Raw genomic sequence first — 26,344 nt, 5'->3', positions numbered from 1 at the left:
CTAACCAGAGCCACCTCGGGGCTAACCAGAGCCACCTCGGGCCTAACCAGAGCCACCTCGGGCCTAACCAGAGCCACCTCGGGGCTAACCAGAGCCACCTCGGGGCTAACCAGAGCCACCTCGGGGCTAACCAGAGCCACCTCGGGGCTCACCAGAGCCACCTCGGGCCTAACCAGAGCCACCTCGGGGCTCACCAGAGCCACCTCGGGGCTCACCAGAGCCACCTCGGGCCTAACCAGAGCCACCTCGGGCCTAACCAGAGCCACCTCGGGCCTAACCAGAGCCACCTCGGGGCTAACCAGAGCCACCACGGGCCTAACCAGAGCCACCTCGGGGCTCACCAGAGCCACCTCGGGGCTCACCAGAGCCACCTCGGGCCTAACCAGAGCCACCTCGGGGATCACCAGAGCCACCTCGGGCCTAACCAGAGCCACCTCGGGGCTCACCAGAGCCACCTCGGGCCTAACCAGAGCCACCTCGAGGCTAACCAGAGCCAACTTGGGCCTAACAAGAGAGCCAGAGCAGGCTGGTTCACAGCAGTTTGACGTGGGAACTAGGATGTTCTTGAGACGGCAGAGTTTCCTATGAAATGTAAAACTGATTTGGACAGAGAAATGGGTAAAGGAATACTGAAAACACTTGTTTTAAGAATCGCAGGGAAAGTACCGGCTGTGATGAAACACTGATGTGGTCGGTTGTAAAGAGGCTGTAAGATCACGCCCTAGCGTTTATGTGTTTGAATTCAGAACAATGAATAAGCTCCAGGAAAATCCAAGTGATAAACCCTTGACTCTCAAATGCATGGTTCTTTTCCTTCTTGGGACTGTATCAGTTTACTGCACAATCCCAGAGATCTCAATCCAACATCAATAGATTTAGTGCAATCCTACAGCTGACTTCCCTTTGGAGGCCATATGCCTATGGTTTAACTGTTATATTAAATCAACAAAAAATTCATATATTTTGTGATCTGGGCCAGGAGATACATTATGAATCCCACATGGGCGTTGGGCAACACTGAACAGAGAATTGCTGTCTGGAGGAAACAAACCGAGCGAGCCATTCACTCACATTCAGACTCATGTCGAAGCGTGAGTATCCCTTAATGTGCAAGAGTGAGACTAGTTGTTTGTCCCACGGGGGAAATCAATCATAGTGTGTCTGTTAGATACTATTTGTCTGAGAAACAGTGACAGTAGCCAAGATGCACCTGGATCCAGAGGTTGGCACAGAGACTGGGAAATCGACAGTTTGATGTTTCATCAGAATCAGAATTCGGTTTTATTCGCCATGTAGGTTTACACAAACACAGAATTTACTGTGACCGGAAGGTACAAACAATAAACATATACGGATCTTCAATCAAAAAGTATAAAAGCACAGTAGTTTAACTAATCCTAGGAACTAACAATCTAAAAAATAAAACGTAAAATGTAAATTATAAAATATAAATAAAATATATAGAAAAATAAGAATATGAATGGGCCAAACAGCACATGATTCAGTCACAGCGTTCAGACGTAAATCCCCCTCGTCTCTCTTTCTGACTTCTGTCTCTAATAATATGCAGTTTCCAGAAGCATCTCTCTGGTGGTTGTCCCTGTGGTACTGTGGGACCACCTAGGTTAGACGCAGTGAACCGTAGAGGACAGCACTCATCCTAAACAGCCAAAGCAAGGCCACAGTTATCCTGAGAGCTCGTCTTAATTTAGGAACTTGAATGACTACAGGCTTTCGAGAGAACACGGTGCCAATTTGAGAAGTGGAAAAAGTTGTTACAATAATGAAGACGGAGCTCTGAGAGATTCTCTGTGTTTCGTGTGTTTTCGAATGGTTGCATGCGTATGGCCATATGTGAATCCAGAAGGCCAGTACATCAGCTCTCCAGAGACAAGCCTTTTTCCAGATTGTGAGCCTTTTGTCCTCCTGCATACATATACATCTGGATGTATGGACGGGGTATCCCATGGAGGCTCTGAACTTTCCCACCTGCTGTGCAGCCTTGGGAACACCCCAACCATCCCTCCAGCCTCTGCTTGCCTCATCTCCCTCCCCCAGAGGGGACTGGGGATGGGCTGAGACTTGGGTGTCCTCATGGTTCCCAGGGACAGGAAGCAGCAGCTGTCTTTTGTGCCTTCACCCCCGCCATAGGATCCTGAGCGGAAAGATGACTCCCTGACTCCCATACACTCAAGCCTGTCTGAGTGGTGCAAGAATAAGGATGAGTCGTTTAGAATCAACAGATGACTCAATATTGAGTATTTGGTGTGTTTGACTCTCTGGCAGTACAATGTGTATTTCCCCCCAACTCAAAAGTCAGTTCATACCTACAGCAGATGAAGGTCATTCATTTTTCATACTTTGATTATCAGGCTTATATCAGAATATTGTGGGAATGAGAACTCTTCTGTACAAACACCAAACCAACCATTATCGCTGTGTGAGATGAGAGAGGCAGTCAGTGACAGGGACAGGATCATCCATCCCCATTATCTCTTCACATTCAAAACAGACCTTCTTAATTAGCTTGTAAATCACTCTGGCTTTATAAACAGGACTGTAGCCAGGACTGTAGCCTTGGGAGGGTTAGGGTTAGGCACCTCAAACTAGGTGTGCTTCATGACCCAATAGCTGAACAAACATGGTCTTTCTGTGTTATGAGGGGATTTCACATGAAACACCTGTTGCTGCTCTGTTTTGTTGAGTGTATTTAGTTTGGGATTTTTTAATCAATACCATGTTTTTATCATTTTCTGTCCCCAAGTCCAAAACACGTCTCTTGTCAAACTTCTTCTGTATAATCATGACTAAGGGTTGTGTAGATGTCTGGTCTCTGTTTGTTTATGTACGTTGGCGCAGGGAGGGTGGTCCCTTGTCTGGGCACAGACATTGGCCTGAGGTTATCACCCTCGCAGCTCCAAACATGAGCAGAAAGTCTGAAAGGAATCCTCCTTCATTCTTGCCGTCCAGTAAACTAGCAGTCACACATACACACTGATAAACTATATTTGTGGAATGTGTGTGTGTGTGTGTGTGTGTGTTTTAACCTCATAGGGGGAGCCCCACTACGAAAAGCAGTTCCTGCCTTGGGGGTGCAAACTATAAATAAACAAAGAAAGCAAGCTAGATTTTAAACTAGTTGTGTTTTTCAGATTGATTGCAGTTACACATTGGAATCGGGAGGTTGATAGAGAAGAAAAAAAGAGAGAAATGGAGAGAGAGAAAATAAAGGGGCAATGCTTCGCACGTTTCTATGATCGGATGTACCTCTAACAACCCAACTTAATGTCCTGTGAGATCAAGTTATGGCATTTTTATATAAGTGTAGGGTGCGCCACATGAATAAATGATGCTTGTTTGATAGCGTAGCGTAGCCTACTTGTTTGCGGATTTTGAAGAGGATCTCCCCTTCTCAAAGTGTTTTTTCAGCAGCGCGGGACAATGTTCCCATCCACAGACCCTGACTCACGGCTGTTCACGGCTGCTGCTTTCGGCAGTACTTTTTCTATCACATACATATAAATTTTACCTTATTATCAACGGAAACCTATACTTCAAAATGCATTCTCTTGTCGGTGTATCGCAGATTTTAGCCACTCTTCTCCTTCAATTGCCACCTGCTCAGGTAAACAAATTACGTTTTTTTTCCAAATGGCATGAATATTTCTTATGAAACTTTCACTGAGTTAACGTTTACTGTTTGAGTTATCAGAAACATAAACGACTGTGACTGTAACAATTAATTTGAGAAACCTGACAACACAATACGTAGGCAGGCTGCCATAACTACTTGAATAGACCGCGATGATAATGATTATACAAATTTAAAAGTACAACAAAAACGAAAAGAACTTATTATTATTGTATTGTAGTTTTTTTTTGTTTTTTTTTGTGCTGTGGCTTTTTAATACGCTGTATCCAGAACTCCCTTGAAAAGAGACCCAATTGAATGAAATCAAGATAATCTTTTGAAATTCACATACAATGAGTGGATTATTTGTTTATTTATATACCTTCTAGATATTTACTTGGATACAATGTCAAAGCTGGCCCCAGCTTTATATGGGAGGAGCCCTCTCATGTATTCTCTGGCATTAAATGTGACTTCTATTACCACTTCACGTGAAATAGTAATCACATTTCAGAGTCACATTTAGGGCAATTTTTTCTCAACTTACTTTGACAGAGGGCAACCACTTTAACCTATGAACATCATATTTAATAGACTACAACTGAGGAAACGCGACAGCTCTGTGGAATCTTCTGAGAATTGTAGTGTGTAGTCCAAACTGGGTGGGATGTTTACAATACTGTTTATAGTGGCTGTGTAATACCGATTATTCATGTATTAAGATATTTACACGACAAAGTCCACAGATACAGCTGCAGCATCCACACCCCTGGGACTGAGTACATCTGCCCTGCCTTCATGTTTACATTGTTACATATCTTGGAGGGGAGAAAAACCTGGAGTCTGTAAGCAACAGTCTCAGGTGCAGATGATGTTTGTGTGATCAATGTACGGTATCCAGGTGATATATACGAGCGTGTGTGTGTGGTCAGAGGGATGATAAAGGATGCTGAATGCTATTGCCAGAGAGCTAAGTGAGGATTAGTCATTGGTTGAGGCTCATGGGAGTATCCATTGTGGGGAACCTTAGATGTGACTGCACAGGTGCACCCTCCTCTTGAAACACCACATGAGGCCATAAGAGGATCAGACACACACAGACACACACATCCAGCAGCCCTGACAGAGGCTACTCTGGCCAAAACATCTTGCCAGTTCTCCACTGGTTTCTCCGACCTTCAGTCGGTCCTTTACCTCGACTCATTTTATTTTTCTACACAAATGTCCTGCTCCTCAGATTGTGTTTGTGTTTCTGATATTCAACCCCATATTTAGAAGGGAGCAGACCTAGTTAATGAGCTCATCCCTTCTGCCAAGTGTTCTCTGAAAGAATGGGATGCTGACCAGTGTAGAGTAGCTTCAGCTCATACAGGCTCTTCTGGCTTGTGTAATCTGGATCCTCTGGGAATTAGAGTCAGCCCAGCTGAAACCCAGAGAGAGAAGGTATCTCATATAGTCCCTATCGTGCCAGCAGGCTGTGGGTGATGGAGTAGTGTTCAATGGGGGAGAATGGTGATATTTATTAGGCCCACTGAAACAAGCCCAGCTGGGACTGTATGAGTCCATGAGGGGAATAAAATCGTACAAAACCCTCTCCACTGCTCTGTAAAATGAGTCTGACATTTATAAAAGACAAAGGCATAGATATAAAAAAAGAAAGTTGACATTTGAGGTTGTAATGTTTGATGATTAACAAAGAATAGATTGTGTCTTACTTGTTGTTTTGGCTGGTATCACCATTGGGGATCATATAGTCTCGCTGGCATATGGCTGCCTTGATGTCGTGCTGTACGTGACCAATCAGTGGACTTGGTGATGCAACGTGTCTCTGCCTAGATTGGGCTTATTTAGTCCTCCATGTCCTAAACTGGGTGATATCTGGGGTCAAGGATGACTACCCAAAAACTGTCAGGGCTCAGTTTAGGAGCACAGACCAAAGAACTGGGTCTCTTCTTTTGTCTGTGAGGACTGTTCATCACTGTTTGCAGTTGTATGTTTTTGTTTATGTTCCTGTGGAAAGAACCATTGAAATGAGAGTGAGTTTGTTGAAACAAGGACCAACACATAGACAAACAGAACATTGTATGATGTAGTTTTATAGTCACGGTCCAGTGACTGGCCTCAGAGGGTGGAATTCAGTTTCCATTAACGTAATTAGAATACCATAGAATTCTAATTCAGTGGTCAGCATCCAGTTTCTCGTATCATTGCCACTGACTGCATGCAAATACATGTCCTGATTGTTTCATTTGAGCCACAAGCAATATATTTCAAGTTTAATTTATCATCAACAGTCAATGCTTATAAAGAATGTGTAGAGGTCATTATAACGTATAAATCACCACCCAGACTACGTGTTCATTTGAACTGTCAGCTCTCATTCAACCTGAAAATGCCCATGATCTCTTGACCGAACGCCCACGCTGCTTGTGGAGATTCTATGAGTGGTTTGTCCCCCATGAACCCTGCTTTGCTGTGCCTGCCATTTGAGGGTAGACAGAAGTTTAGAATAAACATTACACCTAAGCCCTTTTTTGGGGGAATATGGAGAGTGGTTTCTGTATTATGCTCTGGTGTGTATATTTCACACTACAGGTTTAGTTCCAATGAACTGAAACTTTAGTGCAGCCCCCTTCGTTCATGAGTGCACTACACTCTGTCTGCCACTAGATGGTGCTACTCAACTGCACGATGATGAAAGTGGCTATTTCCTATCCAGTGTTTCACATATATTGATTTATTTGTGGCGGGCCGCCACAATTAGATTTCTTTTTTTTGTGCATTTTATTTTTCAATACGATCCCGTATTATACGGGACAGGTGGCAACCCTACCCCTCCCTGTATAATACAGTCTGGCCATTGATAAAGCAATACAGTGATGTATGTTACTGTGATCATTATGTATAACAAGTTTCATCTATACACCATTCTTTTACACTGAGAACACAGGGGATCCCCTTGTATATTACAGTATGGCCATTTATAAAGCAAGCAGCAAGCACCATAAAGCTGGTGATGTATGTTACATCGATCAAACCTTTTACTCTTTCTTTTTAGAATTCTCCTCCGCCAGATGAAGATCCCTCGAGAGGTCAGTGCTAAATTCAAACACTGGCTTCAGGTGCACTCACAAGCTGAAACGATCCTTCACAGCACGTGTTGTTTCACAGTTGTGCAGTAGAGAAACGTTTTGCATAGTTCAGTTATCAGCATCAGGTGAGTGGTCTGTTGAATCCTGTTTCTTCCCTCTGCAGTCATGCTGTTTCACGAGGTGTGGGGGAGGAGCCTGTGTCGCTCGATGGAGAGATCGGTAGACGTAGAACAGGAGTATCCCGGAGGGGTGGAGCACATCTACAGCCCTGCGTGCGTGCCCCTCTGGCGCTGCTCTGGTTGCTGTGGAGACGAAAACCTGGAGTGCACACCCACTCTCACCCGCAACGTCACCATGCAGGTGTGGCTGATTCATTACATTACATTTACATGTAGTCATTTAGCAGAAGCTCTTATCCAGAGCGAATTACAGTAAGTACAGGGACATTCCCCCGAGGCAAGTAGGGTGAAGTGCCTTGGCCAGGGACACAATGTCATTGGCACGGCCGGCAATCGAACCGGCAACCTTCTGATTACTAGCCCGATTCCCTAACCGCTCAGCCATCTGACTCCCCCCGATTCACTCCTTTACGTACAAGTTAACCCTCTGCCCCCACCACAGACACAACGCTCCCCCTCGAAAATACAATAGAAACCAATTACCGGTAACACAACCAGCTGATGGTTCACAATTCACTGTGTTTTATCTTTCCATCTGCCTCTGTGTTGAAGCTGTTGAGGATAACTCCATCTCAGAGGAAGAAGCAGTATGTGGAGCTGACGTTTGTGGAGCATCAGATCTGTGAGTGCAGGTATGACACTTCCAGCAGACCTTAATGAACGACATGAATACCGCTGAATCTTAGCCATACTTTCAAATAGAGTAGCCTCTTTTCTAAGCCAGAATCTGTTCTAAATTCAAACATGGATCTCATGTCCCAGTGTAGCGTGTGAATAGAACATACTATTAGTAATTATACCTCCTCTATTGTTGTTTTAGACCCAGACTGGTCCAAGTGAATAATAAAAGGTAAGAGAGAGACTTATTTGTATCATAACTTGAACCACATCATAATCGTGATGCCAGTTTTTGTCTCCAGCCATGTGTCAGGCAGGACCAGACCAAGAAGGAAGAAACACAGGAAGAGAGCCAAAGACTGTGGCAGGTAAGCGTTCTGTTGACGAGGAAGGCCTCACGCACGGTGTAAGTGCTGCTTCTCATTCTTTTTCTCCTTCTGCAGGTGTCGTCGCCCACCTGGGTAGGAACATCCTCATCGCCTCACCTCAGGCCTCTGTCCAATCAGATTAACGTACGAGGCCACAAACAAGCCGGTCAGCAGATATACACCCATTGTACCTCTCAGACACGAGATACTTGAAGCGGTTGTCCGTTGTCGTTAACAGGGCACCAGATACCCATAGTTTCCAAATCGTGTACCTAACTTTTTCTTCTTTTTTTTTTTTTACATGGGCATATTTCAGATATCCACGTCCAATTCTTTCCTTTCATCTTATAATTGCTACCACAGTAGCCGGGTAGCTACTTCCATGGACACAGGGGGGATGGGTGGGAGGGGTACCAGAGATAACCGGTTCCCAAGTGGAAAGGGATTAAGCCAACACCCGTTGTTCAGTAACTGCTCTGCCATGGGACACTGACTAAACCCTCTTTGGCGTCACCATGTTGCTTGTGAAACAATTATATGGTATCAAAATACAGAACCCCATTTATTTTGCTCTAGTGGACTAGTGCACAACCAAACGTGAAGATGGATTCTTGAATGTTGGTAATGAGGCCTGGCCTCTCAGGTTTGTGGAAGGATTGTATTTGTATGGCAACAAGGGTACTGTGACAGTTTTTTTTTTTTAGGGGGGGGGGTTAAAACAAATGTATGTACAGTCTTTTTTGTCTTTACATTAAAATGTTATCTTAATGCATTACAAATTATAGGCTATTTCAAGTTTTTCCATCTACAAATCCACTTACTATCCAGTTGTAGCGAATGCTATTGTAATAAAATGTACATATGACATACAAAGATACGTTTTTTACTTATTTTGTGTCAGTATTAGACAGTTATTTGCGATACATGACTTGTACATTTTTAGGGAACATACCGTTAGGACCTTTGTAAGGGCACCACATCACGTTTTCTCCACTAGGTGGGAACTATTTAAGACACCTTGTGGGATATTCTTGCTGTACTTTGTCATAATTTATTGCATGAAGCGTGTCACAACTTGACTTCTCGTCTGCGGTTGTGTTGGGTGGTGACATTGTTGGGCAGTGTCACAAAGGGGCACTCATGTGAAGGGCAGCCAATAGGGAACTTCCCCTAGTTTTCACCACTCTTGAGGGTCAAACGCTTTATCAACCATGCCGACAACAGGGGTGGCAAACCCTTGAATCTACAGCTAAAGTCTTTTTGTAATTATTAGTTGAGGAAATATTAAATGTATTGCAATGTCGTACGGACACGTGTTTGGGGTATTCTTACTGCTACTCAATGTTCTCCTGTGTGTAGTCAAAGGTGAACCACGGGAGACAGCCGATGAACTATTATGTAATGAAAAAGAACACTAAGATCTCGCGTCACTGGATTACCTCGTAATTCAAATAAAATGCCTGCGCTGTACACCTCAAGACACCTCCTTTCCATAGCGAGTGTACACAGTGTCCTCGTGTAGCCACACTTCTGAGCTTGGTCACGTTTTTGGGCGTAATGCCAATTCCTGGACCAATTGGAAGCAGTGAAATACTGGAAGTGGGCGGGATACACGAGCAGGAAGTATGTGACGTGTCTACAACTCTTCACGCGCTTTGCTGATGACCACGCCCCATGTGTCCAAATATGGAGTGGTGAGGTACAAAGACTATCAAATCTCGTGTACTTCCCCCTGCTCTGTACAGCTAGAGAACGTTTCTGTACTGCGTGAACGAGTGTATGACTTGATGATTAGATACTTTTGTTAGAGATTTAATCATTCAACTGAAACCGACCTAATTTAACGATATATCACCCTTTACATGTGACTGAGCTGTCAAGGGTGTATCTGTCCCGTGTACCGTACCGTTTAACTGCAAGCTAGCTGTCCCGCACGGAAGACTCAGCCAGACTGAGAGACTGGTGCCAGCGGACGCAAAACAAAAGCAAAGGTAGGGTTGTCTAAGGACTAGGAAACTAGTGTTCCTTTAGGTCATCGATATTATCCCAAAACGATCAGATACTATCGCCAGACTGTCTGTTTCGTCAACCAAGGACATATTATTGTGACTAGTTAAAAGCTTGTTCAAGTATAAGATAGCTAGGCTAGTTTTGTTGCTAGCACTAGCTATATTCCTAGTAGGACACATTAGTAGCTAATTTTGGAATAGCCGTCTTTAAAAACACAAAACTCGTGACTGCGTTACACCGGGCTATGTCGATTAGCTGCTGCTTTCTATATGCACTATTTTGTACGTAGCTTTGGATAAAAGCGTCTACTAAATACATCCAATTCCTTTCACATTTTACAGTCTAGTCATTCGTATCAGAACATAACATAATTTTGTAATTACTGCACAGATGAGCAATGTTCTAGCCAGATAATCGTAAAGTTAGCCAGTCTTGCATGTCAGTAATATATTGTTTCTGGTCGTTACTAGTTTATTATTCGGTCAAAGTCAAAAAAAAAAAAATGTGTTGGTCATTTGCACAGATCACACAAGGTAACACTATGAACATTATTTAGGTTGGCCCTACTACATATAACAACATTACAAACAAAAAGGGAAGAGAGTGCAATGTAGAATATACAAACTTTAAACTAGAATATGAAAATGTAAAGCTAGAGTATACAATGTTTACTATAATATATATGGGCAAATATACAATGAACCGAAACACAGTGTAAACAGTTGGTACAGTGCAAGAGGTACAAAAAATGAAAGTGTCACAGTGTCACACTGAGGTGTCAATTGTCACGGTGTCTGGGAAACTAACAAACTAACGGATGTGAAGCTGCAATGATGTGAGGTGATGTTATCTGTCAAGGAATCTTGATGCCTGATGGTTGAAGCTGTGTCGGAAAAGTCTGTAGCCTATGTATTTATGAATCAATGTATGTTAACGACTAGTGCATATGTAAAAAAAAAAAAAAAAGTAATTACAAAATAGCAGGCATAGAAAAAATGGGATGAAAAATACAAATTTTGATAAAAACTAATTAGCAATTTTTGTTTCCTAGTGTCTCAGATGTTCTGACAGGTGTGGTTTAAGGTGTGATAAGACCTAACCTGGGAAAAAACACAGAATGAGCACCAACAGGAGAGCTGAAGGTCACTCCAGACCGACAGGAAAATCACGAAGCATGAAGTCTGGAAGTGTCAAAAGAGACTCTGAGAGGGACTCTGGATTCTCAGGTATGTTTTTCGGTGAAAGACAATCCCCATACAGAGTGCACTGTCCCCTGGGAAATTGTGACATTCATAACATTTTCTACTTCTTCTCTCGATTATGTACAGATGCTAGTTCTGAACACATGGGCACTCTGGACCCAACAGACTCTGAAGGTTCCTCTCGCTGGAGAGCGAAGAGGGCATCACAGCGTCCTGGTTCTGGCTCGGGGTCCAAGCCTTCCCAGCTGGCGCAGGTGGCTGGTTCTTACCCCAACCTCTCCCCCATGATCATTATGAACAACGTGGTTCTGAAACAGGTAGACCAGATTACACACATGAAATCACAGGAGTTGTGGGGAAATGGGAGAGATTGACTAGCATTTACTAGATTTATATTTTAAGCGTCTGCTTCTACTATGCCGAGGGTAAGGTTGAGAAGGATCTGCTCTCTCTTTTGTTAGGTTTGATTTTGTCTATAACATTAGAGACAAGCTAAACTGACAGAAAAATAACCTTTTATATTTACAATTTTAACATCAAGTATCAATAAAAACATGTTTCCTATGTGAGACCAAAGAGAAACAAAACTTTCTGTCTTGCACTAGCCACGATTTTTGACATATTTCAGCTTGAGAAGAAGGCATCGTGTGCTGTGCTGGTCGTGGTGGGGCTAATCTGTGTGTTACTCTTGTGTTCTCTCTAGCCTGGTGACAACCCCCCTGCGCTGAAGCCCTGGAGTTTCCCTCCTGCGATGGAGGTGGTTCAGCCGGTGGTCCAGCAGTCTCAGGTGGTCTTCCTGCAGCCGGTGGTATCCAACCAAAGCCCCTCCGTCCCTAAGGAAGGCTCAGGAAAACGCAGGCGCCCCAAAAAGTATCTCCCCATCCTCAAGTCCTATCCCAAGATAGCACCCCACCCTACTGGGGACAACTCTTCAGGAAGAGGCAGTCTCTCCTCCTCTTCCTCTTCTGGCTCTACGAGGAGCCACAGTTTGGCTTCAAGCCACCGGCAGCGCCATCACAGAGACAAGCAGAGACGTCTTCCTGGCTCTGGCTCGTCCACTCCCAGCCTCCCTGCCACTCCTAGTTCTTGCCTGTCCCCCTCACCGCAGAGCAGACTGACTGTAAGCCTCACAGACTCAAGTGCCGGCAGCAGCCCTGCAAAGGAGTTGCCCCCCCCAGCTGTCAGCAGATCGGAGTTCACCCCGTCCCCCCCTATAACTCCTTCAAACCACACTAGTAACCCCATAACCCAGGACCCCTGCTTTCTGGGCGACAATTACAAGCACGACCTGGACGGCGACAACAGTGACACAGAAGGTCAGAAGAGAAAACGTTTCTGCAACACCTACAACATCCTGAGCAAGACGGGCCTCCTGGACATCACGCTGAGAACCAAGGAGCTGATCCGACAGAACCGACGCACCCAGAGCGACCTGGACCGTCTGAAGGCAGACACCAGCCTGTTCGTGCAGGCTTTGAAAACAGGAGACCCCAGCATCTGTGCCAAGCTGCAGACCAGCCTGCAGGAAATGGAGAGCGATAAAAACGGGGAGAAAGAGAATGGGAGGAATGCCTTGAACGGTTTGGAGTCATTTCATGCCTAGTCTAAAACAGGACTAGCATCCATCAGACTAAAACGGGTAGAGGTGGGACTAAGGATTGGGGATGTTGATGACTGCTGGATCGTCAATAACTGCCTCCAAAGCTCAATCCCTCCCAGACAGATACCCTGACCTATATACTTCTTTAGACGCTGCATTCAGCCTTCCCTATCCCTAAACCAGGCCACTGTAACAGCTGAACAGGATCCTCTGCTGCTCTCTGCCTTGCTAGACCACCTCCAGTGAAACTCGCTCTGTGATTCTCAAAGAGTCCTCAGCTCTGCCGTGACTGACTCATGTCTCCCAGTGATCTGACCAGGCAGCTGGGGACAACAATGGAACATGGCATGATGAGTCAAACCTGGTTTTTCTGTCAGCAGGTACTTCCTGTGTCTGTACTTTTGGGTACTTCCTGTGCCCAACTGGTTGTAAATAAGTCTTTATTACTGTTTTGGATAATTAACATAATTGTTCAGAGTCCCCACGGTTGTAGAGAAACTAGAAAAAATCTGATAATTAAAAAAATTATTTCTAAGAATTTGTAAGTCAAGTCAAATTATATATTTATTTTACCAAAAGCTTCAACTCGTGTGTAATACGTAACACCTGTCTGGTGACCAGTTGTGTCAATGTGAAACATATGCTCACTTGCTGAAAAAGGTTTCAAATAATGTAAAAGTCATGATAATTCATTGGTCTGAAGGTGTGGGAACCCTGACTGCATCATTGCTATTCTTAGGTTGTACATTTTGAATGGTTGTGTTGTGAAGCACTGGCCGAAACCCGTAGAGATGAAAATGTGCTGAATGCTTTATTTTTTACTATGTCCTGAGTGTGTTCAGGGTGATTAACTTTATTTATGAAAATAATCTTTTGAAGACAGTGTCATTTGTATCTTATGTATTTTTATACCTGGTGATGTGTGACTTTACACTCACTGGCACAATATGCACTTAGTGCATTCCCATGCCGATGGCAGCTGTAGCATCCAGCATTTTGATGTGATGTGTCTCTACATAGATTCACAGTCAAGTTAAGGTATTCATACATTCATATATTCATACATCACGTATGTATTTGATGCTGTATCGGTCCAGGAGGTTAAAGATTTGAATCAAGGCAAGACTTTGAGATGAGTGACACAGGGGTTACAGAGAGCTAACCAGCATCTCTAAGTTGCTAGGAACCAACAGCTAGTCTTCCAAGGACATTTTAGATAATTGGATGAGGTTTATGTTCATGATAGTTTTTAAATGGACAGCATTTAACCAATAAAGAAACAAGCACTTATGAATCACAAGTTGTGAATGGTATTTGGTTTACCGTTACAACAGTAATTGTCATAAATGCTTTAAATCTTTTACTGCACTGAAATATTCACAAATGAGTTCCGCAACAAAGAGAGGTACTCTTTTTCTCCTTCTTTTGTGTTTTGGTAACTATGACGATTCGTTTGAAAGCCATCAAACTTGCATTGCTTACGTTAAGCTTGCGTTTCACTCTCGGTTTTTGTACTCGATGTTCAAGTAGGTGTTTAGCGTGCGGAATAAAATATGTGTACGCGAGACACTCCTTCTTGAATCTCCTTGAATTAGCTGAAAATGCTATTGGAAGGTATCTAGAAAGGGTTTATCTGCCAGTAAATTGTAAAAGACTTCTTCAGATTTTAAATGAGTGAAGGTGGTGCTCATTTGTACAGTAACAGGAAAGAATTTACAACATGGATGTTTCCTTAAATATATTACACCTGTTACTATCTGTAATGTGATATAAACAGGTGGTTTGTTTGATTACCAGAAAACATTTGCTATATGATTTTTATTGGGAGTCTCATATTTTAATGTCAACTGTATTTTATTGTTACCTGCTTTCTCTTATCTCAATAAAATGTGTGTGTTGATCATTTCAAAGTTTCAGTTGCAAAAAATCTTGTTAAAGACATGATCATCAGATGGTGTCTTAATGCTGGGTTTGGAAAAACACTGTTTATTCCTTAACACAAACTAGGAACTAAACACAATTTATCCAGCCAAACAAATCCAAGCACATAATTACATGACAGTGTAACAACTTACAGTTGTTAGTGTGCTGTTTTGTGAAAGGGCACATTTTGTACATTAAAATATTCATTTGTTTGCTTAATAAAATCATTCCAAATGAAACTTGTTTTAGTGGTGTTTACGGATAATTGTATTCTGTTAAAATAAATTAGCAAATATATAAAACCATAATTTAGCTATGATTTATGGATAGAGAAGTACATTATTATAATGATATATCCCGTAGAGATAGACCAAGGGGTTGTGACAGACCCAATGAAAACCGAAAGAACTGCAACCACTAGATGGTAGTCAAGTACAATGTATCTGCAACTATAATACGCGGAAGTGTTTTGCTGTTGTACCTTACGCTGTTCCGTAGAACAGTTGACAGTGAAAGAACAGTTAGCTTGTTGGCTAGCTAGCACAATTCTCTCTGTAGATTAAGCATATCAAGTAAACAGTTATTAAAATAACTTGAAGTAGAGCTTTATCTTAGAACATTGCTTTTTGAATACGTATGGGACAAAAGCTGATGCGCTGTGTGTCGAACTTGCAGGCTAGACACTGTCCATAGTCTACTACTAGCTAGCTAGCTAAGACAAACAATAACAAACTCACCGGGCACTGAGCGTTTCGTTAGCTAGCTACCAGCTAGAACACAATATTGAAGTTGCTCTACTATTTTTGTGTATCTCCTTAAATAATGTACTTGTCTTGCAATACTTGACTCAATGTCAATACTTTTACAGTCAGACTCAATGATGTGCTATTGAATCAGACATGACTCCTTCTCAAAACCTATGACCAACTGGGCATCTCGCAATAAGCAGGTCGATCAGCGGTAAGTAACTGAGTGTTTTGTTGTAATTTTATGGACCATATACATATTTCTTTCTAATGACGTATTTCTCTTGCAGTTATCACAAATTGTAATCCATGCTTTCTGATGAGCTTGACTCCAAACCTGAGGTAATTGCACCAGCCATCACATTATGTACTGCTCAAGACGGATAGACCTGTTATAATTTTATAACATATTACACTCAATGCATTTTACGCTTGTATGAGTACAATAGCCCCTGTCTATAAGTGGCAACTCTGACTGTGTCTCTGCCTTACATATTTTCTCAACCCATTTACCTGTCCTGCACACCTGTCACCTCTCAAAAGCTGCTGGTTCAGTTCGTGCAGAACGCGGCCATCCCTCTCGGGCAGGGTCTCGAAGATTTAGAACCCAAACACACCTGCCTTCCACTGCTGGCTCCCAACAGCAGCTCCCTGTGCAGCCCCCTTGAGCTAACAGGTCAGTATGTGCCTTCACTGTTCACAATGTCAACAATCCAACAGCACCTTTAGAAACATCGGTGTGTATCAGAGCCAGTTGACACATTTGTGTGGATTGCTCTCAGTAAAGGATGATTTTCTCCTGTTCTTGTGCACCCGACCTCGTCTCAGAGGGTGGTCTTAGCCATGCGTCTGCAAGGTCCCCGCCTTTGTCAGAGTTCGGGGGTGCTGAGCAGAGCCCCCTGGTCCAGACACACCCCCTCCCCCGGGGGTCACCTAGCCCCCCACACGTCCTCCACGACCTGCAGCAGTCAGACAGCACCTCCTACGTCCTGCTCAACCTCGCGAAAGGTACAGGCTCCGCGCTCCCTCAATCTCTCCTGTCTGACTAGAATGGAGTGTGTTATATAAGTTATATAAGGATGCCTGTACTCTCCCAAATCCTCTGTTTGTGTGTGGTAACATTGAACTTGTTCCTCTTCTGACTCTTCCTCTCTGCTTTGCCCTCCAGGCCTGGCAGCCTCCTCTGAATCCTTGATCTTCTCTGCCGATGGTGCGGATGAGGAGGAGGAGGTGGTCTCGTCGGGGGACTACGGGGTGGATGGCAGCGCCCCCTGGTACCTGCGGGTGCAGGAGCTGGCACACGACAGCCTGATCGCTGCCACACGGGCACAGCTGGCCAAGGATGCCAAGGCAAGCCAGGATGCCAAGGCTGGTTGTGGCACTAACGGTAATATCACAAACTCGGCTTAGAACACAACGTGTGATGTCAGTGAGGGAGTTAGACCTTCCTGGTCTACATCAGTTACTTGTTAGGTTTACGGCCTCAGTGTGTACTGGTTTGTATCCATCCTAAGACTTATTTAGCCTCTTTGTAATGCGTCTGTCCTGTTGCCTAGGTGACATCATTCACAGTTTTCCGTCAGAGGAAGGTAAACGGGAGCTGTCGGCACGGACCAACCGAACGCTCTCCAAGCAAATTCTGCGCTGCTCCTTTGAGGGCTGCTACAGGACCTTCACCTGGCCAGCCCACCTTAAGTACCACCTTAAAACACACAGGTTAGAACACAGATCTCACACTAAATAATACACAGAATACACACCTCAAAGCCTTGGAACCCAGACCAGAACTTATCTTTTATGCCAAGTTACTCCAGCGCCCTCTCATCTTTCTCAGTCTTTACCTTTCTGTCACAGTAGCTATGTGTCTTACTTAGAGGACCATTGTGTCTGTTTGTGCACACTTGAACTTGACTAAATCTATATCCCAAATTCCAAACATTCATCAAGCGTATATTGTATCTCTGTCTGTTAGACAGACATAGCAAAAGCACATATCAAATACTGTAGGAATACAGAAAGGCAAAACTACCTCAAAAGACAGAAACATTCAGGACGTGTATTTTGTCAGAAATGATCGTACGTTTCGCTGTGGAGCGGAGGGTTGTGGGAAGAGCTTCTACGTGCTGCAGAGACTGCAGGTCCACATGAGGACCCACAACGGAGACAAACCCTTCATCTGCAAGGAGAAGAGCTGTGGCAAGAAGTTCACCACCGCGGGAAACCTCAAGAACCACAAACGCACGCACACAGGTTGGCTGAAGTTTTGCTGTTAATCGGATGTTATGATATGGCGCGCTATTACAGATGTGAGAGAGGTGTTTTTGCTTGTGTATATGCACCCCTAGGAGAGAAGCCTTTCTTGTGTGAAGCAGACGGCTGTGGGCGCTCCTTTGCTGAGTATTCAAGTCTTCGCAAACACATGCTCGTGCACTCAGGTGAGAGCATGAAGTGCCAAAATTGAATTAAAGAACGGCATCCGTTAAGTGACAGTGCAGCGTGTGTGCCAGTGCTTCACAGTACATCCAGCCTCGCAATTAACACCCAACAGCAGCAGTAAAACCCCCAACATAAAGCCAATGGTGGGAAGGTGTGGCTGTATGATGTGAAGTGTGACGCTGTGTTGTCTGCAGGGGAGAAGCCCCACCAGTGTGGGATCTGTGGAAAGACCTTCTCTCAGTCAGGCAGCAGGAACGTTCACATGAGGAAGAGACATGGAGAGGAGGCCCTGTGCAACGAGGGCAGAGACACAGGTAGCACAATATCCAACCAGGACACACACACATTAGTCGCAACATGAAAGTATTTTGAATTCATCTTACACAATACTGAAGTACTGATTGTGGTAGAGAGTGCTTTGCTCTTGTGTTGGAATAAGTGGAGTAATAAGTGGAATAACATCTTGTGTAGCAGTGCTGTGCAGTCAGTGAGTCACAGAGGATCGTTGAGAGCTATAACGTCCCTGAGGAAGCGTGTTGCTCCTTTTATCTGCCGTGTCTTGACTGCTGTGAGACTGGTGCCTGCTGTGTGATTGACAGGAGAGGCCTTGACCCACAGCAGTCTGCTAGAGGCAGACGGGGAGGCTGGCGACAACATGGTCACCATGACTACAGGGGTGGAACCCATGAATCTGCACCATGCTATGCTGAGAGCCCAAGGTAGCACCACACCCACTCTCTCTCGCTCGCTAAATTAAAGGGCTCACTTCTTCACTTGTTTCCTTGCTATTGTATAACGGCTAGAGATGCATGCTTCTCAGTCATCGCTACGTGGTGATTCTAGAAGGGGTCCTGTTAGCTCACGTTTCTTTTTTTTCATCCTTCAAGGCTCAGCAGACTCCGTGGTGGTCCTCTCTCAATCACATGATCTGGTGACCATGACAACTGCCGGCCACTCGTATGGCGAGGATGTGGTGGCTCTGTTGTAGATGTTGTCGTCCACTGTGACACTTGGTTGCACATGTAGAACTCTACCGCTGGTGACAAGGTAGAGCTGACACGGAGCTGAGTGGTGTTCTGGAAGCAGAATCCTTAAGACTAACCTGCAAAGTCCCAAACAATTATGATAGTTAATAAGGTAATTTGTGTGATTGACTGATGCTAAAACACTCCCTGAACACCCACATTCACAGCTGTCTAATATAGCCAACGTGTTTTGTTTAACACCCCCTCCCCTAGTTTCCTTAATAAGCTTCCTCAATTACTCCATTCTCAGCTGTCAGCCCTGTAGATATGTAATTAGCTGCCAACAATGATGTTTTGGTGGGAGATGTGGGGAAAAGTCAAAAGTTTATACAAGCCCACCTTTCTGTAGTTCATAACTGATAAATATCAATTCACTTCCAAAGAAGTAGTGACACAGATATAAAAAGTTGAGTTTTATTAAAACTGAAAGTATATGTATAGATGAATGATTTTATTCATTGTCTATCAACTCTTATGTGCATTCTCCTGAGAGCAGTTCATTCTGAAAATGCTACCAAATGTTTCATAAGGCTCCTAATTTTCCCTACACCTCAAAAACGGACCGATATAATTATTCAATTACAATAACATTAAATGTGCAAACACGTGCTGTTTCTGCAACCAGTACCATTTGCTACCAACAAGTTAAACATAATTATTGACTTACAAAAGACATTATGGAGACCATATTCAACATTCGTGATCTGCTATTGAAAGTAAGGCTGAGCAGTTTATCCACATGTACATGTTGGGCGACATTAACTCTTTAGTAATATGAAGCACACAAGTCATCGCCAAACCGATTGCCTCAAAATGTCTAAAACACTGGACCTTATGGTAGTCATGTTGGAAACGACCGGCTTTAGGCTTCGATCATATGCCAGTTGTCAGTGTTTCACTTGCGTTTTATGTAAGGTAGGTGTTGAATGTTACTTCCACAAGGTCAGTAGCTACTGAGAACTGAGATCCAGTAACTTTACTATGGTACCAGCCATTGAGACGTCACTTTAGTAAATTCACCCAAAAATCTGAGAAAATTAAATCAAGGAAGGCAAACTCAGATATAAAGATACACAGTTGAAATCTATCAAAGTCATCGCTGAAAGAAATTAAAACACTCCTGGGGTTTTCTACGATGCACCTTTCCATCCCAGCTCCTATTGGCCGGCCAGGTGAGGGGGATCTGAGGACCTCCCTGTAGGCGTCAGGTAGATCCCTGGTGTTCCCTGTGTGTTTAGCTCCCTCAGTGGATCTTCAGGTTCTGGAAGTAGTGGAACGTGGCTCCTAGAGCCCAGCTCGTCTCCACATTGTTCACCTTCTTGGTGAGCTGGGGAGGACAGCCACGTTGTCATTATGCCTTTTTGTATTTATTTGAATTAAAGAAATGTTGAAAAGCTAAACTAGATGTGGTGTCTGTCATGGCTGATCACTGTCGCTGCTTCCTCCCCTCTGCGGTTCCTTTTTTACCAGCAGTGAAATTCTACGTTTCTCTATTTTCATCTATTCAGCCAGACTTGCCCTCAGCTACGGATTCTGACCTGCAGAACTGTGTTCTCCTTGAAGCCAAAGCCGTCCTTGAGCAGGCAGGTGATGTAGGTCAAATCCATGCACAGGAAAGGGCTGGCGGAATGGTGCTTAGACATCTTGTTACACACTGTAGGAGGAAGGACAGTGTGTCATTATCTACCCCCTAATCTACTGGATCCTGTCTCCTCACCAGTGTGAAGAGGAGATGAGGAGAGACTGCAGACTATCGAGATGTAGCCCGTGCCTCCAGCAACACAGAGCAGCTCCATCATAGTAATGATGCATGTCATGACTGTGGCGGCGCCTTACCCTCTTTAGCTCTCTTCTTGAAGTCTCTGACCTCCAGCTTCCCTCCTTGAGACCCGTCTGGAAGAGAAACGGCAGAAGCATACAGGGGGGTCATGGACCTTTCATCAGAAGCCCTGTCATCACATGGTCTCATTCATTATGAAGAGAGCAGCTCTAAAAAGACATTTCCATCACACTAATAATACATCTGGTGCCCTTTCTGCTCTCGGCTTACAGAAGGTAGTCATTTCTCTAATAACTACACACCTACAGCTCATCACACTTCAGTCAGTCAACCACTTCCTGTATGACTCATCTCACCCTCTGTCTAGAACATGAAAGCATCTCATTCTAGGTCATTGTTATGACCCAGTTTGTGTTTGTAAGTTGCGTGCGCCAGTATGAGGAGGCCGGGTGAGAGCCATGTCTCACCGATGAGGCCTGCGTCGACGGCTCTGTCGAAGTAGTAGGAGAAGGCGTAGAAGACGGAGCTGTCCTTCAGCTCGAACGGCTGAAGCACAACCCCTCTCACAACCTTCAGAACCTCCTGGTAGCACAGCTTGTATCCTGCAAAACCTGACACACGGACAGAAGACAGCCTCGGTGACGTGAACAGAGTGGTTCGATAAGAGAATGTGAGTTCCAGTCTTTCTGACGGTGTTCCCCCTGAGTCAGGTGCCACGCTGACACACCGCCCAGTTCGTTTCTGTGTACTTGTGATCCATCCAGACAAGCTTAGCCCCCAGACAGGAGATTAACTAAGAGCTTTCGAAACCCAACAGTTGTTGATAGAGTTGATAGTGTTGTTAAGCATGACTCCTAAACTACCAAGAAAGTGGCCTTCCGTGTAATAACACCGAAATGGGATGCAGATGACGGTCTCACCATCTGGGATCCCACTGATGCTGTAGGTCAGCCCTCCGAAACTCCACTCATCGCTGAACTTCTTAGGCAGACAGGAGCTCTTGAAGACCCTCCACTCCAACCCTGGACCGCAGAACAGAGTGCCTTTCATGTTGTTGACGCAGGATCAAACACATGGTGAGCCAGGCCTTTCAGACGTTGATGTGAAGAGGCGAGAGCATCAACTCTATAGCCACTTACGAGGCTGTTCGTGATCCATGTGATTTTATATGAAAACATTTTGAAAACAAGATACTTCACTCATACCTTCCGCCCCTAGAGCTCCCAAGGTGGCCAGCCGAGCAGCCATCAGCCCGTTTCCCAGGTAGCTGGAGGATATCAGGGTACATTTACACTATCCCTCTCACAAAAACCCTCATAACCAAACACAAAACCACAAATGACTGTAAACTGATTAAATTTTTTATGAGGAAAACCTTCCAGTGGAGTTCTTATTTGTCTCTCTGAAAATAGCTACAACATCTAGGTCAATACTCCAAACAGTTTCATTCAGAGTCCAAGCATCAAGTGACGGGTTTGATCCAGAGCCAATTAAAAGCCAGTAGGCGTCAGAATGTAATTAGTATTTGGGTCATGCATTGTATACGAAATAGGCACTCGTTCAAGAATAACTCCACGCACAATTACGTTAAATTTACTTCCTTATTTTTGTATTACAGTCAATTGAGAACAATGTCAAAGTAAGGAAGAAACACAGTAAATATGCTCTACAAGCTACAGACAATAATGGAAAACGACATCACTGTATATTTTGGTTACCTGTGGGTGTACAGCTCATAGGTACTGTTAAACATGTCAAATCTGACAATGTAGTCAGCAGGGGCACTTTGAATGGTTTTCTGCGAATGGAGAGTCGTTATTCTTGTGGTGTCAGTGGCAGAATGTACAATACCTATTGAAGGCTTTGGTGCCCTAACATACACCTTACACTGACATTTAGATTTGAAAGGATACCAACCTGAGATTTGGGGAGGAAAGTGATTTGAGTTGATCCTCCTCCCAAATCCAGAATCCCCACAGTCTTCTTGGTCTGAGCATGCAAGTGACCTACAAAACATTAACATTTACATTTAGTCATTTAGCAGTCGCTCTTATCCAGAGTGACTTACAGTAAGTACAGGGACATTCCCCCCGAGGCAAGTAGGGTGAAGTGCCTTGCCCAAGGACACAATGTCATTTGGCACGGCTGGGAATCGAACTGGCAACCTTCAGATTACTAGCCCGCTTCCCTCACCGCTCAGCCATCTGACTCCCATTTCACGTATGACGCAACTTTCCAGGGACATGACTTCAGGTGGAAAGGTAGAATCAGTCATACTCGCGATGCTATCTTTAAAAGCACAAATTGGCCTGGGATCTATAAGTAGAAGTGTGAAATGTTGCTGTGGAGGACGATAATGGAAATATGAGTCCCTTTGAGGAATGAAATCTTACTGGGTTCCACTGTTGCTGTGCAAATTGATGTTATCTGCTTGTGAGCAATGGTTTATCATAAGCTAGCTGGCACTAAGCAATAGTTTGTACAGAGATGACCTCTACGGCACAGGAAGGAAGAGTATTTAACATAATTCTTAAACTGTTCAATTCTATTGCAGATTGAGGAAAGGCACATTATTCATTGTAATGTAGATGTAGAGACATACCAGTTAAAAAGTTCAGTGTTACCCAGGCCAAGATTCCTATAAAAATGTACAAACAAACAACAGTCACTGCAAGAGAATTAACCCATTTTCATTATGTAGCAAAATGACAACATCCTTTTTTTTCCGTCAGACTACACATGCATATTCTCAGGCTCAAGTACCTGTTTATGGCACATGAGCGCTATAATTTGAAAAGCAAGGTTGAAACGCTGACAAATCAATTATGCCTTGGCATAACATTTGACTTTGAAACCCACAAAATACATTTACCACATAATTACAGCATCACTTTGAGGTCAAACCTAAACAGCAGCCAAAATGAACTCCCTTATTTTCTAGAGTGTCATCATAACAGATCAAGATAATCTGCAGTAATTTTGTAAAACGGCTAGAGTAAACAAATACCAATGAGATGAAGTTGCAAAGAAAGCAAAATGGGGTTCTGGAGGGGGTATCAAGAGATGTTTCCTCTGTATAGACTGGCAGTTGACTGACAGTGATAGGAGAAGAATGGGTTAGATTGCGGTTCGACTGGGACATGGGCTGGCCGAGACATTACCTTCATTTGTGCCGTTCATTATGCTGACGCTGTCGTCTGGGATGAGAAAAGGAGATTCATCAAACACGTCTCGGACCTGGAACGACAGGAAGACAATGAGTATGTTGTTAACTCATTGTGTGGCCTCTTGCCCTCAAGACAAGTCCTGGGATTCATTCATTTCTCCCACAGGAATTAATAAAGAATCGTATTATCTTGTTCAAGGTGCCCTAGCTCATCTTCACTTATCTCCAGAGGACCCCTGGCTCACTGAGCAGTTATCTACCTAATACATTATAACCATTCTGGGCTTGCTCAAGCACCATCTGTCTGAAATAGAGACATGCACAATACGAGCATCTTATCACATCAGTGTCCTATCTAGTACAGTTCTATACAACACCTTTTCCCTCAAGGAATTCTCAACCTCTTCAATCACCTAACCAGAAGCCAAACTACCTGCTATTGTACGTATATCATCTTGGCTGCATGTGGGTGCCCCTGGTGGTGCCGGGGTGGTCCTACCTGTTCCAGCAGAGCCTGGGCCTTCCCTGCAGGCAGCAGCCGGAGTCCTGCTGTGGCCCTGAGCACCACCGGGGTTCTCTTCCACTCCAAGCGAGGCACCGTCTTCTTAGCCACCTTCAGCATCATCCTCACTGTGTGGCCTCCCTGGGTGCACACAGCAACAGGTTGTTTGTAAACAGGACAAGTAAAATTAATGGGGGGATTTGAACTTAAGACCTCTTGATCTGGAGGCAAAAACTCTACCGTTGAGCTATACCCATGCTCTTTTCTTCACAAACAATATTATTGTATGTTTAAACCCAAATAAAGCAGCTTACCATCTCAGGCATGTCAGCATATGCTGACAGACCAGGTTTTATGGAATGGAACATCTCGTTGTCCAAAACAGGCAACTCCTCTGAAACACAACAGATGTTCACACATCGGATTATCTACATAGAAAAACAGCTTGGAGTGAAAATGCATTAAATGCACAATACGCCAACTCACTGATAATCATTGTAAAACTGATGGCATGACCTGAAAACAAACTAATCCTGCTGTCTGTTGTATCGTGTTGTGAAACCAGTATGTTGTATCAGTATACTAACCTGGGTCTTTCTGAATGAAGGTGTAAACATGGATGCGAGTCCCAGTGCTCCCGGCGTCAAACATCACCCCGTAGAAGATGCGGCTGGAGTTGGCAGGCCGGCTGATGCTGGGGAGGACGCTCCCAATGCTGGTGGTGATATCCAGCAGAGAGATCTTGGTCTGGGCCTGGGTCTGAGTCTGGCCCTGCGTCAGCTGAGACACAGCCAGCAGGACCAGCAGGGAGGCAACAGGAGACATCTTCTCTCTGGGTGAGGAACAGAAAACCATTGCTCTTCAAAAGTATGACTTTGGGTCTGTTGTCGTTTGCTGAACGATTTCAGGACTGAGAAAGATTCGGAGTAATTGAGAGCAAGAAGACCAAGGTTGATGTAGAAGAGACCTGGAGAAGGGTAGCAGTCAAGCAATTACATGTCATTACATTATATGCCCTTGGCCACACCTTCAAATAGCTGTAAACCAACCAGGAGAGAATACTCTAATTCATGACGATGTAGAACTAATGTAGAACAACTAAGGTAAATGGGGAAATTCATTAGCATTTGAGAGGCTGAAACGCTTATGCCTATTACTGAATTATTTTACCTAGTAGCCTACACTAAAATCATAATTTCTCCATAAATCTTTCAGATACATTTATAGTATCTGTCATTGCCAGTTTTGTAATGAAGAAATCTTATCCAGAAGATGTAAGGAAATTATGTTCAAAAAGCTGTTTTCAGTACAGTTGATGAGGGTATTGAGGTGATGTGTGTTGCATCATGAGTCTTAAGATATTGAAAGCTACCACAATCACAACAGGTAAAATACAGTAATTAGTTGATTAATTTATGCTAATCGCAGTTGTAGTCGAAAGTTATATATTAATAGCTAACTCGAAAACTGCAAAACTTTCTTCGTTAACCCAAAACTAAGATGACCCACACATGATTTCACTTGCCATTTGACAGCTAGCTTAACACACCTTGGCTGGTTAGCTAGGCTAATGCGGCGGTCCTTGACGAATTCTTCACAAATTCCGTCAAAATGTGCAGTGATCTAATACATGGCAAACATTTTGCGTCAAGGAAAGAACGCTATCTCGTGTTTCAAAATTCATTTTCTACCGACTGCAAGTGATAAGCTAGTTCAAGCTACACTGACATGTGATGTTCGACGGCATATGCTGGGAAGTTTAGTTACGTCATCAATGTTGTGAGAACACTCCGCTCACGTGTACTGTATGCTCAGCCAGGGACTTTCATGTGGGGGGATATTATTTAAATAAAGTAGAAATTATTCTGGAGCTGTTATTCTCAAAACAGTCTACAACGAGGCTTCAAATCAGCCTTCCTTCCAACCGGCTGCTTCAACAGCCTTGAGGGTACAGTATGACCAAACCCTAAAGAATTCTGTAGAAAATTATGCTGACGGCGAGACTTCAATGTCTTCCCCGACCTGGTTAAAGAATACTAAACTCCAACTGCCGATATTCAAGTTAA

General features: G+C 43.9%; 4 protein-coding genes across 5 annotated transcripts; 3 read left to right on the top strand and 1 right to left on the bottom strand.

The window, feature by feature from the left end:
* Positions 1–3,101: 3,101 nt before the first annotated feature.
* On the top strand, positions 3,102–8,277 carry LOC134024950 (placenta growth factor-like). Its single transcript, XM_062467700.1, has 7 exons — positions 3,102–3,625; positions 6,690–6,723; positions 6,887–7,083; positions 7,455–7,534; positions 7,723–7,752; positions 7,823–7,888; positions 7,964–8,277. Exons 1-7 carry the CDS (start codon positions 3,560–3,562, stop codon positions 7,983–7,985), a joined length of 495 nt encoding a protein of 164 aa, XP_062323684.1. The 5' UTR covers positions 3,102–3,559; the 3' UTR covers positions 7,986–8,277.
* Positions 8,278–9,608: 1,331 nt separating this feature from the next.
* Positions 9,609–14,825, top strand: cipcb (CLOCK-interacting pacemaker b). Its single transcript, XM_062467716.1, has 4 exons — positions 9,609–9,879; positions 10,950–11,124; positions 11,227–11,417; positions 11,804–14,825. Exons 2-4 carry the CDS (start codon positions 11,016–11,018, stop codon positions 12,701–12,703), a joined length of 1,200 nt encoding a protein of 399 aa, XP_062323700.1. The 5' UTR covers positions 9,609–9,879; positions 10,950–11,015; the 3' UTR covers positions 12,704–14,825.
* Positions 14,826–15,112: 287 nt separating this feature from the next.
* Positions 15,113–19,564, top strand: znf410 (zinc finger protein 410). The gene is made up of 11 exons (XM_062467196.1): positions 15,113–15,583; positions 15,660–15,711; positions 15,913–16,045; positions 16,198–16,377; positions 16,538–16,756; positions 16,926–17,085; positions 17,438–17,619; positions 17,715–17,804; positions 18,000–18,119; positions 18,405–18,524; positions 18,693–19,564. The coding sequence occupies exons 2-11, from the start codon at positions 15,679–15,681 to the stop codon at positions 18,791–18,793; spliced, it is 1,338 nt and encodes a 445-aa protein (XP_062323180.1). The 5' UTR covers positions 15,113–15,583; positions 15,660–15,678; the 3' UTR covers positions 18,794–19,564.
* Positions 19,565–19,863: 299 nt separating this feature from the next.
* LOC134024628 (ectonucleoside triphosphate diphosphohydrolase 5-like) lies at positions 19,864–26,034 on the bottom strand. 2 transcript variants are annotated; one of them, XM_062467198.1, is made up of 14 exons: positions 25,800–26,034; positions 24,866–25,106; positions 24,593–24,672; positions 24,276–24,419; positions 23,772–23,847; positions 23,213–23,248; positions 22,528–22,616; positions 22,329–22,408; positions 21,816–21,877; positions 21,531–21,632; positions 21,078–21,221; positions 20,667–20,723; positions 20,369–20,484; positions 19,864–20,157 (listed from the first exon to the last, which is right to left on the bottom strand). In XM_062467198.1, the coding sequence occupies exons 2-14, from the start codon at positions 25,101–25,103 to the stop codon at positions 20,074–20,076; spliced, it is 1,308 nt and encodes a 435-aa protein (XP_062323182.1). In that variant the 5' UTR covers positions 25,104–25,106; positions 25,800–26,034; the 3' UTR covers positions 19,864–20,073. The 2 variants fall into 2 exon arrangements, with proteins under 2 accessions (XP_062323182.1, XP_062323181.1); XM_062467197.1 differs by having other exon boundaries at positions 19,865–20,157; positions 24,866–25,110; positions 25,828–26,034.
* Between the last annotated feature and the right edge of the window lie 310 nt (positions 26,035–26,344).

The sequence above is a fragment of the Osmerus eperlanus genome, chromosome 8 (assembly GCF_963692335.1).
Source record: "Osmerus eperlanus chromosome 8, fOsmEpe2.1, whole genome shotgun sequence".
NCBI lineage: Eukaryota > Metazoa > Chordata > Actinopteri > Osmeriformes > Osmeridae > Osmerus > Osmerus eperlanus.
Note: the sequence above shows the minus strand (reverse complement) of the source record. Positions and strands in the feature narration are given on the sequence as shown.

Bases quoted from the DNA above. Each gene is read 5' to 3' on its own strand.
- LOC134024950 (XM_062467700.1), top strand. From the start codon at position 3,560: ATGCATTCTCTTGTCGGTGTATCGCAGATTTTAGCCACTCTTCTCCTT. The intron at 7,084-7,454 runs GTGTGGCTGATT...TCTGTGTTGAAG, and splicing joins CCCGCAACGTCACCATGCAG to CTGTTGAGGATAACTCCATC. The intron at 7,535-7,722 runs GTATGACACTTC...TTGTTGTTTTAG, and splicing joins CATCAGATCTGTGAGTGCAG to ACCCAGACTGGTCCAAGTGA.
- cipcb (XM_062467716.1), top strand. From the start codon at position 11,016: ATGAGCACCAACAGGAGAGCTGAAGGTCACTCCAGACCGACAGGAAAA. The intron at 11,125-11,226 runs GTATGTTTTTCG...GATTATGTACAG, and splicing joins GAGGGACTCTGGATTCTCAG to ATGCTAGTTCTGAACACATG. The intron at 11,418-11,803 runs GTAGACCAGATT...TGTTCTCTCTAG, and splicing joins ACAACGTGGTTCTGAAACAG to CCTGGTGACAACCCCCCTGC.
- znf410 (XM_062467196.1), top strand. From the start codon at position 15,679: ATGCTTTCTGATGAGCTTGACTCCAAACCTGAG. The intron at 16,378-16,537 runs GTACAGGCTCCG...TTTGCCCTCCAG, and splicing joins CCTGCTCAACCTCGCGAAAG to GCCTGGCAGCCTCCTCTGAA. The intron at 17,620-17,714 runs GTTGGCTGAAGT...ATGCACCCCTAG, and splicing joins CCACAAACGCACGCACACAG to GAGAGAAGCCTTTCTTGTGT.
- LOC134024628 (XM_062467198.1), bottom strand. From the start codon at position 25,103: ATGTCTCCTGTTGCCTCCCTGCTGGTCCTGCTGGCTGTGTCTCAGCTG. The intron at 21,222-21,530 runs GTGAGACCGTCA...TCCGTGTGTCAG, and splicing joins CATCAGTGGGATCCCAGATG to GTTTTGCAGGATACAAGCTG. The intron at 20,158-20,368 runs GTCAGAATCCGT...TGTCCTCCCCAG, and splicing joins AGGAGAACACAGTTCTGCAG to CTCACCAAGAAGGTGAACAA.